The sequence below is a fragment of the Glandiceps talaboti genome, chromosome 17, assembly GCF_964340395.1.
Source record: "Glandiceps talaboti chromosome 17, keGlaTala1.1, whole genome shotgun sequence".
NCBI classification, from domain to species: domain Eukaryota; kingdom Metazoa; phylum Hemichordata; class Enteropneusta; family Spengelidae; genus Glandiceps; species Glandiceps talaboti.
Window position 1 is genome coordinate 23,812,422 of NC_135565.1, and position 12,007 is coordinate 23,824,428.

The following is a 12,007-nucleotide window of genomic DNA, read 5'->3' on the forward strand; positions in this document are numbered from 1 at the left end:
GGGCGTTCAACTGCAAATACATCCTCGTTCTCGGAACAAAATACATAACGACAGACTAGTTTGTTGTTTTCATATCAAAATGTAAAAAATCGATCATTTTTGTATTACTTAAATTGCTTGTTCAAAACAAAATTAAATTTATATTTCAAAATCAAACAAATTTTTTTAAAGTAAAGTCTTACCTTTACGGTACTATTTCGTTTGTCGAATGAGGTGGATATCCGGTTTAGGGAATGTATTGGATTTTGTCGTAGGGGTGTTTACAGTTTTGGCAGTTTATCTTTTCTGAGTACCTGCTTCGCTGAGAGGTATTCCATTTCGCTATGTTTGCCGGTCTGTTTGTAGCGAATGTAAAGTAAATTGCCCACTGTCTGAATTAATTAGCCCCCCCCCCCCCCCCCCCCCGCTTCAGAGAGATGTGCGTTTAGGCCCAGGGTCAAAATGGGCTACTTCACATCGCAATGTCAATGGCATCAAGATTAACCTCTGTTTGAGGTTGCTTGGAAACGCTGTTTTTAGCACAACTGAATAGACACCGTCTATGATTATAACACTTTTTTTTAAACAGGTTCATTCATGCTACAGAGATGTTCGTTTTGGGTCAAAAATGTGATTTTTGGTCAAAAACTTAAACTCCAACACTACTGGGCAGATTGGCTTGAAATTTGGTGGCAATGTTCTTAGGGACATGCTAATTTAGATTTGTTCATGACATGATGATGCCATTAGAGATATGCAAATTTAGGCTAAAAATGTGTCTTTTTGGTCGAAAGTCTTTAATTCCAAAACTACTGAGCAGATTGGACAGATATTTGATGGGGGCACATCTGGGGGTGTATAGATGAAGAAATATCAAGAATATAATGATCTCATGAGTGATATGCAAATTAGGTGTAAAGATGTGAATTTTGGTCAAAAACTTAAATCTCAGAATTACTTTGTCAACTTGATGAAACTAAAACTTGGTGAGATGTTACTAAAAGTGTTATTCTGCAGATTTTCTGTTAAACATTTTGGCCCTTGCAACAATGACCGCACCCATAGCAACAATCAAATGGCAGTGTATTTTGGTCAAATAACAACATCATCAGATAGGCAAGCGAGTAAACATTCAAATATTTATGCAAATATCCTCAGCAACCATGACCACGCCCATAGCAACAGCCAAACGGTGATGTATTTCACAAAGATAACAGGGATACTTAGACAAAAGACAAACATTCAAAAAATGTATGCAAATGTACCTAGCAACAAGACCATGCCCATAGCAACAGCCAGATGATCATGCATATCGCAAAGCTAACAAGTGATTAATGGACAATTTAATAAACATTCAAGAAATGTATGTAAATATGCCTAGCAACAGGACAACGCCCATAGAAACAGCCAAAGATCAGGTATATTGCAAAAAGATAACGATATGTATTATTATACAATTGAATAAACATTCAAAAAATGTTTGTAGAGAGAAAACAGCAATGTTTCTTGGATTTTCACATAGCAGTTTAGTTTTGATACACCATAGAGAGAAAACAGCAATGTTTCTTGGATTTTCACATAGCAGTTTAGTTTTGATACACCATAGAGAGAAAACAGCAATGTTTCTTAGATTTTCACATAGCAGTTTAGTTTTGATACACCATAGAGAGAAAACAGCAATGTTTCTTGGATTTTCACATAGCAGTTTAGTTTTGATACACCATAGAGAGAAAACAGCAATGTTTCTTGGATTTTCACATAGCAGTTTAGTTTTGATACACCATAGAGAGAAAACAGCAATGTTTCTTGGATTTTCACATAGCAGTTTAGTTTTGATACACCATAGAGAGAAAACAGCAATGTTTTTTGGATTTTCACATAGCAGTTTAGTTTTGATACACCATAGAGAGAAAACAGCAATGTTTCTTGGATTTTCACATAGCAGTTTAGTTTTGATACACCATAGAGAGAAAACAGCAATGTTTCTTGGATTTTCACATAGCAGTTTAGTTTTGATACACCATAGAGAGAAAACAGCAATGTTTCTTGGATTTTCACGTTGCCAAGGCAATTCCTTTATTAAAGTTTTAAAGTTAAAGATACATTCCATTTCAAAAGATTTTAATTGAAAATTGTTGAGTGAAATTGTAAGTCTTTTATTTGTGGGATTGTTCACAGTCGAAGGTCTAATATTCGTATATACTTGTGTGTGTGAAGAGTCATGTAGATATTCATGTGTTCATGTTTTTTCTCACGCATATTTGTTTGCTTGTTTATGTATTAAATTAGTATTTGTTTGTTTGTTTGTCTGTCTGTCTGTCTGTCTGTCTGTCTGTCTGTCTGTCTGTCTGTCTGTCTGTCTGTCTGTCTGTCTGTTTGTTTGCTTGTTCGTTCGTTCGTTCGTTCGTTCGCTTGCTTGCTTTTGTTTGTTTGTTTGTTGTTTGTAACATGGCAACTGGACTTCCTTTGATGAACTTAGAAATAGATACACCTTTGAAGCAACAAAGAAAATCACATAGGTGAATTCCATTGAATCACGCCCATTAGGGAACCTTTACAAGGGAATGGGGGGGGGGGCATTTTTTACAAATGGGCTCTCAGGGGACGGCCATACTTTAGAATATTGGATATGGGGAGGGTCACATTTTACATTGGCTCATTGTAGTGTCTAACATTGCATTATTATGGGGGTTTTGTAATCCCATCGCTGCCACCTGCTTCATTGTTGCCATTCATGTTAGGGTTAGGGTTAGGCACATGATATCAGCCTATATCAATCAAATTTCTGCTGACAACCAATGTAATGAATCAATTGTCAGTTGTGGTGTAAGGAGAAGAGTGGGTCTAACAGATGTAAAGCGGGAAGAGTTGGGTAAGTCACGATGGATAATGTTATGGATATCATGACCAGAGCTCGGTCCCAGCGATGTCAGGAGTGTGTCAATAGCTAATCATTGAGAGTTGTGGTCTTCAGCTCAGTCAATGAAATCACCTTCACACACATCCACATGGCGGAAGTAGTGGGAAGTAACCATTTCCTTTAACATGGTGACAGCGGTGGGATTAACTCCTATTCTGGGACTCGTGTCCTTTTACATCTATGACAGCATTTGAATCCATGTTTGCTTTAAGTTTAACAAGGGGAAGGTTATGTTTTAGAGAAAGAAAGTTGAGGGAGGCCTGCCACTTCTTAGCACGACCGAATCAGGGAGGGTCATATTTTATGCAACAGCCCAAGCCTGATTTTCCCCGTCCCCCTGCTCTCTAATTCATAATTAAACAAATTTATGTAAATAAAAACGAAACGAATCAGAGATCATATTACATTAATGGTACTTTATAGCACGTAGTTTAGGTGAAGACATCATACGGTTGAAAGATAATCAAGGAGCAAAATTTTCTGATAATTATAACTCAATTACAATGTACATATGGGGTAGGGCCTACGGACGCCGATTTGAAAGTCAAATCTGAGGTGTATTATTTCACCAGCCTGATATATCACAAAGGTTACTCAGTCTTCTTTTCATCAGGAATGCTGACGGAAAGAGGGGTGAAACATAACAGCAACTTGTCTCTTTTGGAAGCTGCGCTATTCCGAAACAACGTATCAGTACCGTGAAACCAATCCAAGAATCCCACGAAACCAAAGTTGCAGTGAAACCTGAAAGGGAATGACGTTAAAAGGTAATAAGTGAGAGTATGCTATTTTGCTATTCCTTGTATTAGGACTACATCACTTACAGACTCCATATGCAAAAACCTGTATGTAATCTTGTGAGGCATCTTATTGTATGGATGAGGATTGGGTATTTATTTTGGATTGTAATTAGTTTATAAAAACAATTTTATCACGGCATCCTACTTGAATCAAAGCACTGAAAATACTGCTTGGTATCGCGTAATGCCAAGCCTGTATTTGTAAACACCCTAAAATTAGCACGTGATAGTTTCCATTCCTCACGTGACCACAGGAAGCTGTTCAGCTGCTCTTGACGAACTCGATCATACCATTACGACTAGGCTAGGCCTTGATTGATCGAGTCCCGAAGAGCTATAAGTACTTCGAATTCACCATTGATAAGTCCCAACGTATTTACAGTATATTAGGTTGTCATTGGGTAGTCCCAAATTATCTAGTTGTTTATTAGGAAGACCTGACAACACTTTATTTTTTGTCGTTCAGGCGTGAGCCATTGAATGGTAATGACCGACATTTTCCCCTACTTGGTAGCAACCTCACCTACAAATTAATTGTATGGTTGGATAACTGTGATACTCCACTCATGCCACTGCCTTTCTAGCCCTGCACATGGCACAAGCACAGCAATATGCATTGTATGGGAGCGATGTACAACCGACATTTGTAATAATTGCCGAAATTTGTAATAAACCGAAATTTGTAATAAAATTGCCGACATTTGTAATAAATTGCCGATATTTGTAATAAACTGACGACATTTGTAATAAATTCTGTGAACGACAATTGTAATAAAAATTGCCGATATTTGTAATAAAAAAAAGGTTAAGGGGGTTCCTCTCTGACTTTCAAAGAAATGGAGTTACTCATTCTAAACTTAGAAAGGATTTAAAATATCGTCATTACAGGCTTCCTAGAATTAATTTACAACAATTATGTCAGCCACTTGGATCTTTGAGTCTTTGTCAATCAATCAATCAATCAATCAATCAATCAATCAATCAATCAATCAATCAATCAATCAATCAATCAATCAATCAATCAATCAATCAATCAATCAATCAATCAATCAATCAATCAATCAGTCAATAATAAGTCTACTTATCTACCTAGCTACTTACTTACCTACTAGTACCTACATTATATACCCAGCAGTACTCATGTACCAACCCATCAGTTCAAATCATAATTCACTTGATGAACACGTCGTGCTTTATTGAACGAATGTAAATTTTGATCATTGGTGGACGTGTTGTTAAATTGACTTTGTCAAAAGATAACTTGTCGGTTGGTTGGTTGGCTGGCTGGTTGGTTGGCTGGTTGGCTGGTCGGTCGGTTGGTTGACTGACTGACTGACTGACTGACTGACTGACTGACTGGCTGGCTGACTGACTGACTGACGGAGGGATGGAAAGACGGGCGTATGGAGGGTAGCTAAAAAGCAATTTCAATCTGTTTTCTAACCTGATTTTATCTAGTTCTTAAATCTTACTTCCTCTAGTGTACAAGCGGCGAATGTATGGGTTGTTTGTGATTGTGAAGGCTTCTGAGTGATGAGTGAATATACGAACTAGCATCACCAATCCATCACTTGATCAACACTTCGTGGTTGTATGATCGAATGTATATATTTTAATCATTGCGGACAAAGTGTTGGTTGGTTGGTTGGTTGGTTTGCTGGTCGGTTGACGACCAACAAACTGATTTCTTTAGAAATTTTAGAGTGCATTTGGGGGCAAAAATTGAAAGCTTCATAATGGCTTGAGAAGTAATTGGAATGAGTATTTTTTAAAAACAAGTTAGTTAGTATATCTATAAGTCTACAGGGACATATTCTTGTCCGTGAGTGTGAAGAGATTAATATGCATAAAGGCGAATATTTCAGACATCATACATTACGGACACTTGGTGTTATGGATACTGTATATCACTATATCTCACCAAAGTCTAGCGACACACATACCAGTTTCCAGGTTCGATTATTGTTGGTCTGTGAACTAATTGTACTTATGTATAAAAAGAAACATAATCGCTTGCCAATATTTGCCTGGTGGTTTTATTAACACAAACCTATGACAGGCCAACCAACGATAAACTCTGATATATAAAGGAAGAATTTTGGATTTGAATCATAGAAGTAAATACATAACAATATAGTTCTGTATCAATTTTTGGTGTTAAATACCGGCGCAAAACTTCCCTGACTTAACTTGTAGAATAAGTTCTTACACAGGGAAAGTTGATAAAGTTTCTTAGATCCAGGTGTTTAATTTGTTGAAATCTAGGATTGGTGAAGATGAGGCACTTATTTTGTAAATTTTTACTGTCAGTTTTACTTCAAATGTCGTTACAAATGTCGGCAATTGTGTTACAAATGTCGGCAATGTTATTACAAATGTCGTTAGTTTATTAAAAATGTCGTCAATTTTATTACAAATGTCGGCAATGTTATTACAAATGTCGTTAGTTTATTACAAATGTCGGCAATTTTATTACAATTGTCGTTAGTTTATTACAAATGTCGTCAATTTTATTACAAATGTCGTTAGTTTATTACAAATGTCGGCAGTTTTATTACAAATGTCGTTAGTTTATTAAAAATGTCGGCAATTTTATTACAAATGTCGGCAATTTTATTACAAATGTCGTTAATAAGTTATTACAAATGTCGGCAACGTTATATTACAAATGTCGGCAATTTTATTACAATTGTCATTAGTTTATTACAAATGTCGTCAATTGTATTACAAATGTCGTCAATTTTATTACAAATGTTGTTAGTTTATTACAAATGTCGTCAATTTTATTACAAATGTCGTCAGTTTATTACAAATGTCGTCAATTTTATTACAAATGTCGTCAGTTTATTACAAATGTCGGCAATTTTATTACAAATGTCAAAGTTTATTACAAATGTCGGCAATTTTATTACAATTGTCGTTAGTTTATTACAAATGTCGTCAATTGTATTACAAATGTCGTCAATTTTATTACAAATGTTGTTAGTTTATTACAAATGTCGTCAATTTTATTACAAATGTCGTCAGTTTATTACAAATGTCGGCAATTTTATTACAAATGTCGTCGGTTTATTACAAATGTCGGCAATTTTATTACAATTATCGTTAGTTTATTACAAAGGTCAGCAATTTTGTTACAAGTTTTCAACAACAAGTATATTCGTAATTGGTACAAGTCTCTGTAAATATACAAAACAAGTTGTAATGTTATATATAGTGGCCACAACAACATTTGGTTGTGCTATTATAAAACATTCTACAAGTTCAAAATTGAAATACACAAAATAATGATTTAATTGAAATGGAGATAAGATTTCATTATTTTAGAGAAAGGGATTGGGGAGACGTTATTCTCCCCTTTTTTCTGTCCTTCATCTAAATAAATCAGAACTCATGAACTCATTCCCGGCTCTACTGGTCAACTATCCCTGAAATCCCTTCCCTATCAGATTTAAAATGATGAACTACTACCCATAGTGCACAGCTCACTAAACCATGCACATCCTCGAAAACGCCACTAAAATTGAATAGATTAATGAAGAATAGAAAATCACTGTAATGATATGGAAGGGGGCTGCTGTACTCAAACATCGATAGTATAAGTCAAATCGATACACATCAGTGGCGACAAATCTCACAAATTTCATGTAAATGTCATGCGAACACATATTTTCTAATATATTCTGTCGAATTGCTCCGGATCCACGGCAGCTTGCAAAATATAACAAAACTCCGCTAAGAATTACACAGTGTACATTCATTCATTCATTCATTCATTCATTCATTCATTCATTCATTCATCCATCCATCCATCCATCCAACCATCCATTAATTAATTCGTTCGTTCATTCATTCATTCATTCATCCATCCATCAATTAATTAATTAGTTCCTTCAAATGAATGGCATTCACCCATCAATTAACTAATTAATTAATTTGTTCGATCATTCATTCATTCATTCATTCATTCATTCATTCATTCATTCATTCATTCATTCATTCATTCATTTCTTTGTTCGTTAATTCGTTCGTTTGTTTGTTCAATCATTCTTAAACTTCCTCATCACATACCATACATACATGCATACATACATACATAAATACATACATACATACATACATACATACATACATACATACATATATATATATATACATACATACATACATACATACATACATACATATATATATATATACATACATACATACATACATACATATATATATATATATACATACATACATACATACATACATACATGCATGCATGCATGCATGCATGCATGCATGCATACATACATACATACATACATACATACATACATACATACATACATACATACATACATACATACATACATACATACATACATACATACATACATACATACATACATATATGCGGATTGATTGAAATAATAATAACTTGTTTAATTGTTCAATTAATTATTATATTAACCAATTCAATTAATGCTTGTTAAATCCACTTTCGTTTGACGTGATGTTTTTGCGATCTTGTATTTCTTTATTTAGATAACCCATGTTTTAGTGTGAAAGGAAGGACCCTCCTTAATGTAATTTTTTATTACAAATTTCGGCAATTTTATTACATTTTTTTCTGAAATTTATTACAAATATCGGCAATTTTTCTTACATTTGTCGTTCATAGAAATTATTACAAATTTCGGCAATTATTACAAATGTCGGTTTTATTACACGAAAAACGTGATTTTTATTACAAATATCGGCGTTATTACAAATTTCGGCAATTATTACAAATGTCGGTTGTACAGAGCGATCATTTTTTATGGCCGGGGGGGGGGGGCACCTCCATTTGGGACTCAGAGAAGGGGGGGGGGGTTCCATCATTTTTACAAAGAGAATACAGGAGGGGTAACCTTATTTTCAACAACTGAACGAAATCATGAACCACCCTGCTGTACTTAAGTTTCCATACAACAAATGTATGTGCATACAATAAACCATAAACAATGGTATAAATATATGTTGAAATATAACAGAAACTCTGTCTCTTGATACATCCTAAGCATATGACATGGAGTCACGACATTGCACTTTTTAAGCAACAGTTTTGTTAGAAATGACTTCTCAGTATCACACGCCATTAGTTGCATTGTGTCATCATGTATAAAAACTTGCATGTGTAGCTATACACATAACAAATAAGAAATGAAATACCTTGAAATTTACTGGATGGACTGACTCTAAAATCCTGTGCCTCCATTGACCAGAACATGTTGAATTGCACACAAACATAGCCAATAGAGACACACTTTCAAATAATGAATTTGTATCTCAAAATGATAACTGACCTCCACTGTGCATGTTTTCCCCAAATTTTCTCACTTTCTACTTGATCTTTTTTTATTATTATTTGTGTCAATATGATTTGAAATGATTTAAACTTTTGAAACCCTAAAATGAGTGATACTTTTATGATATAACTAAGTTGTGTTTTACTTCTGAATGGTGGTCTAAATGGCCTTCAAAAGGTGTTCATTTTTAAAAAAAGCTCTTACCATGGGTGGGGTAGTGTGTTTTTTTATTTGTCAGAGGGGGTTGGATTGTTTTGTGGATGAATTTTTAAGTTCAACACGAATAAGAAGTCACCGGCCCACCCCGGCCGTAAAAATTGATCGCTCCTAAAGTGTTTGTCATGTGACCCCTTCGTTTTGACAAAAAGTGAACAGAAATCAATAAACTCATACCTTGATTGACGTTACCCACTATATCCACTATGCAAAATTGATATCGTAGAAACGCGATACCAAAAATCACTGTGGAACAGTATATGCCAAGTCCTTGTTTCATAGTAAATCAATACATTGCAAAAGATTAATAAATAGTAAAATGTTTGTTACTGTACGTACAATAGCACACCATTTTACTCATTGTTTAGGGGTTTTGCATTGTATTGAGTTACAAACACGGACTTTTAATCAATGATGTTTCACATTGATTTTTCAAGTAGGACGCCATGATAAAATAGTTTTATTAATTAAAATTCCAAAATAAATACCCAATCCTCATCCATATGGCCACTACTTATTGTTTTCAAGCTAAAGTTATGTGGACAATGAATTTTTGTTGTCACACACGCTCTCCATGATGACAACATAGTAAAGTGAAGTTTACATCTTACAACAGTTTGCCAAATAGTATGAATACTTAGCTGAGATACAAGGTTTTTTTTAATGAGGGACACAACTTTAGAAGTAATTGGATATGAGATCCTTATCAATGCCGACCAGTCATTCCCACTGAGTGACACAATAACAGCATATACAGTCAGGTACATATACATATACACAGATCTAGAGCAACCGAAGTTTTGATGAAGATACACAACTTGACTCAACATCTACATCATCTGTGTTTATCTTCGTACCTGACTGTCTGTGCTGCTATTGTGTCACTCAGTGGGGATGACTGGTCCGCTTTGATAAGGATCTATCACATATCCAACTACTTCTAATGTTGGCTGACTCATAAAAATGTATGTGTCCCCAGCAAAGTGCTGACTCATAAAAATGTATGTGTCCCCAGCAAAGTGTTCATATTATTTGGCAAACTGTAGCATGTTTACTACTGTGATGTTTGTCATTACACGCCATGACTCACAGGGTACCGACTGGGACCCAGGCCTGAATTCTTACATGTTATTTCGTTCTCAGATATGGCAGACAGTTACACACACAACTGGAAGACCCTGAACTAGAAGGCTTTGATCCTGGTACAAAACGACGCCCATAGTGAAAAGGTGTAAAAGACACATTTACAAGGACCCGTATCAAAACATGGAAGTATGTAACCTCAATAAACCAACAAGGCTCAAACTTGAATGTGAAAATCGACCAAATTATGACAGCGCATAGTGCAATAAGTGTGCTATTCAATGACAAATTTCAGAATTTGTACTAATATAATTTTGATTGGATTTTCTTATTAAATTAAATGTAAACGAAATACTTACTTTTCATGATGGAAATCGTGGAACTCCGGGGACCAAGTAAGCGGAAAATGGTATCCAGAATGGTCAATGCCGGTAATCAACATTAATGTGAATGCCCATATCCATGTAGGTAGGAGGTGAGATCCCATGATTAACGGACCAGAAAAGACAGGGACAATATTTGATGCTAGAAACTCTATAGGATGAGCGTAAATACACACCAACCCAATCGGAGCAGACCATTCGTGATGTTTCTTGTGAATCCATTTATAAAAGTAGGGATGATGAAGAAGGCTAGAAATTGATAAAATAAATCACAATAAAATAAACGGCAGTAAACATATGCAAATGAAAAAACCCGGACATATTATGATATCACGCAATATGTCTTGACCTTGTTGGCAATAGTTCTAGGTGTAACTTTGTCTGTATATTTTTATGAGGTTCAACAAAATCAAAACCGTCACTCACGTTATTATAAGCACCGTAGCCAACGCACATAAGGTAATGCGAAAAAAAATGTTTTACAAATGTCAACATGTCTCTGACAATATGTGTCTAAGATAATATTGGACGTTCTTTGCGATATTGTTAACAATATGCTAAAAGTCGACCAGTATCAGTATCAGGTCTTGGCCATTAGTTAGTAAAGATGAGGCCCAAGGGTTAATTAAGTTGTAAAACGTAAAAAATTGTGTGGTCCCGATTACATGCAATTTTAAAATAGGTGGGGGTAGGTAGATTTTTTTTATTTTATTTTATTTTATTTTATTATATATTTTTTTCATGTGTGAGTGTCTAGTTCAGCATTTCCATGATTGTTTTCAAATGGTGTCTGTATTGTTTATTTCTTCCTATCAGATGTACAGCCATTATAGATTGGAAGAATAGTTTTATATTGTCTTTTTAAGTTGATGTCAGTTTCCGCACCCACTATTTCTTGCGAGACTTCACGATTTTCCAGACTTTATTATTATTGCCTTAGTGTAATTTGTTTATCAAGACTGTTCTATGTATGTATGTATGTATGTATGTATGTATGTATGTATGTATGTATGTATGTATGTATGTATGTATGTATAGTTATTAGATACATAAATTTGCCAAGTTAAAAAATATCAATGTAAAGTTCCAATCACAGCAAATCTATCATAATGAATGTGTGTAATACTCTTTGTTTATTCGTTACCTTGCAGGTAGATTTTCGCTTACCCAGTAATCAAGGAACCGTAAAGAATTCCATGCTGTACGAACCCACACATGTATTGTAAAAGTCCCTAGGCATAATATAAGGTGTAACATTTGCATGGTACAGTACATAATTCTATTACG

The 12,007-nt window shown here is 34.8% G+C and overlaps 1 protein-coding gene across 1 annotated transcript in view; it reads right to left on the bottom strand.

Annotated features, from left to right (window-relative positions):
- Positions 1 to 3,489: 3,489 nt before the first annotated feature.
- Positions 3,490 to 12,007, bottom strand: part of LOC144448225 (fatty acid hydroxylase domain-containing protein 2-like) — a 9,942-nt gene continuing 1,424 nt past the window's right edge. Inside the window, exons 4-5 of the mRNA XM_078138379.1 lie at positions 10,697 to 10,969; positions 3,490 to 3,643 (exon numbers count right to left, since the gene is read on the bottom strand). Coding sequence (XP_077994505.1) covers positions 3,490 to 3,643; positions 10,697 to 10,969 — 427 coding nt within the window. The remainder of the gene's footprint in view (positions 3,644 to 10,696; positions 10,970 to 12,007) is intronic.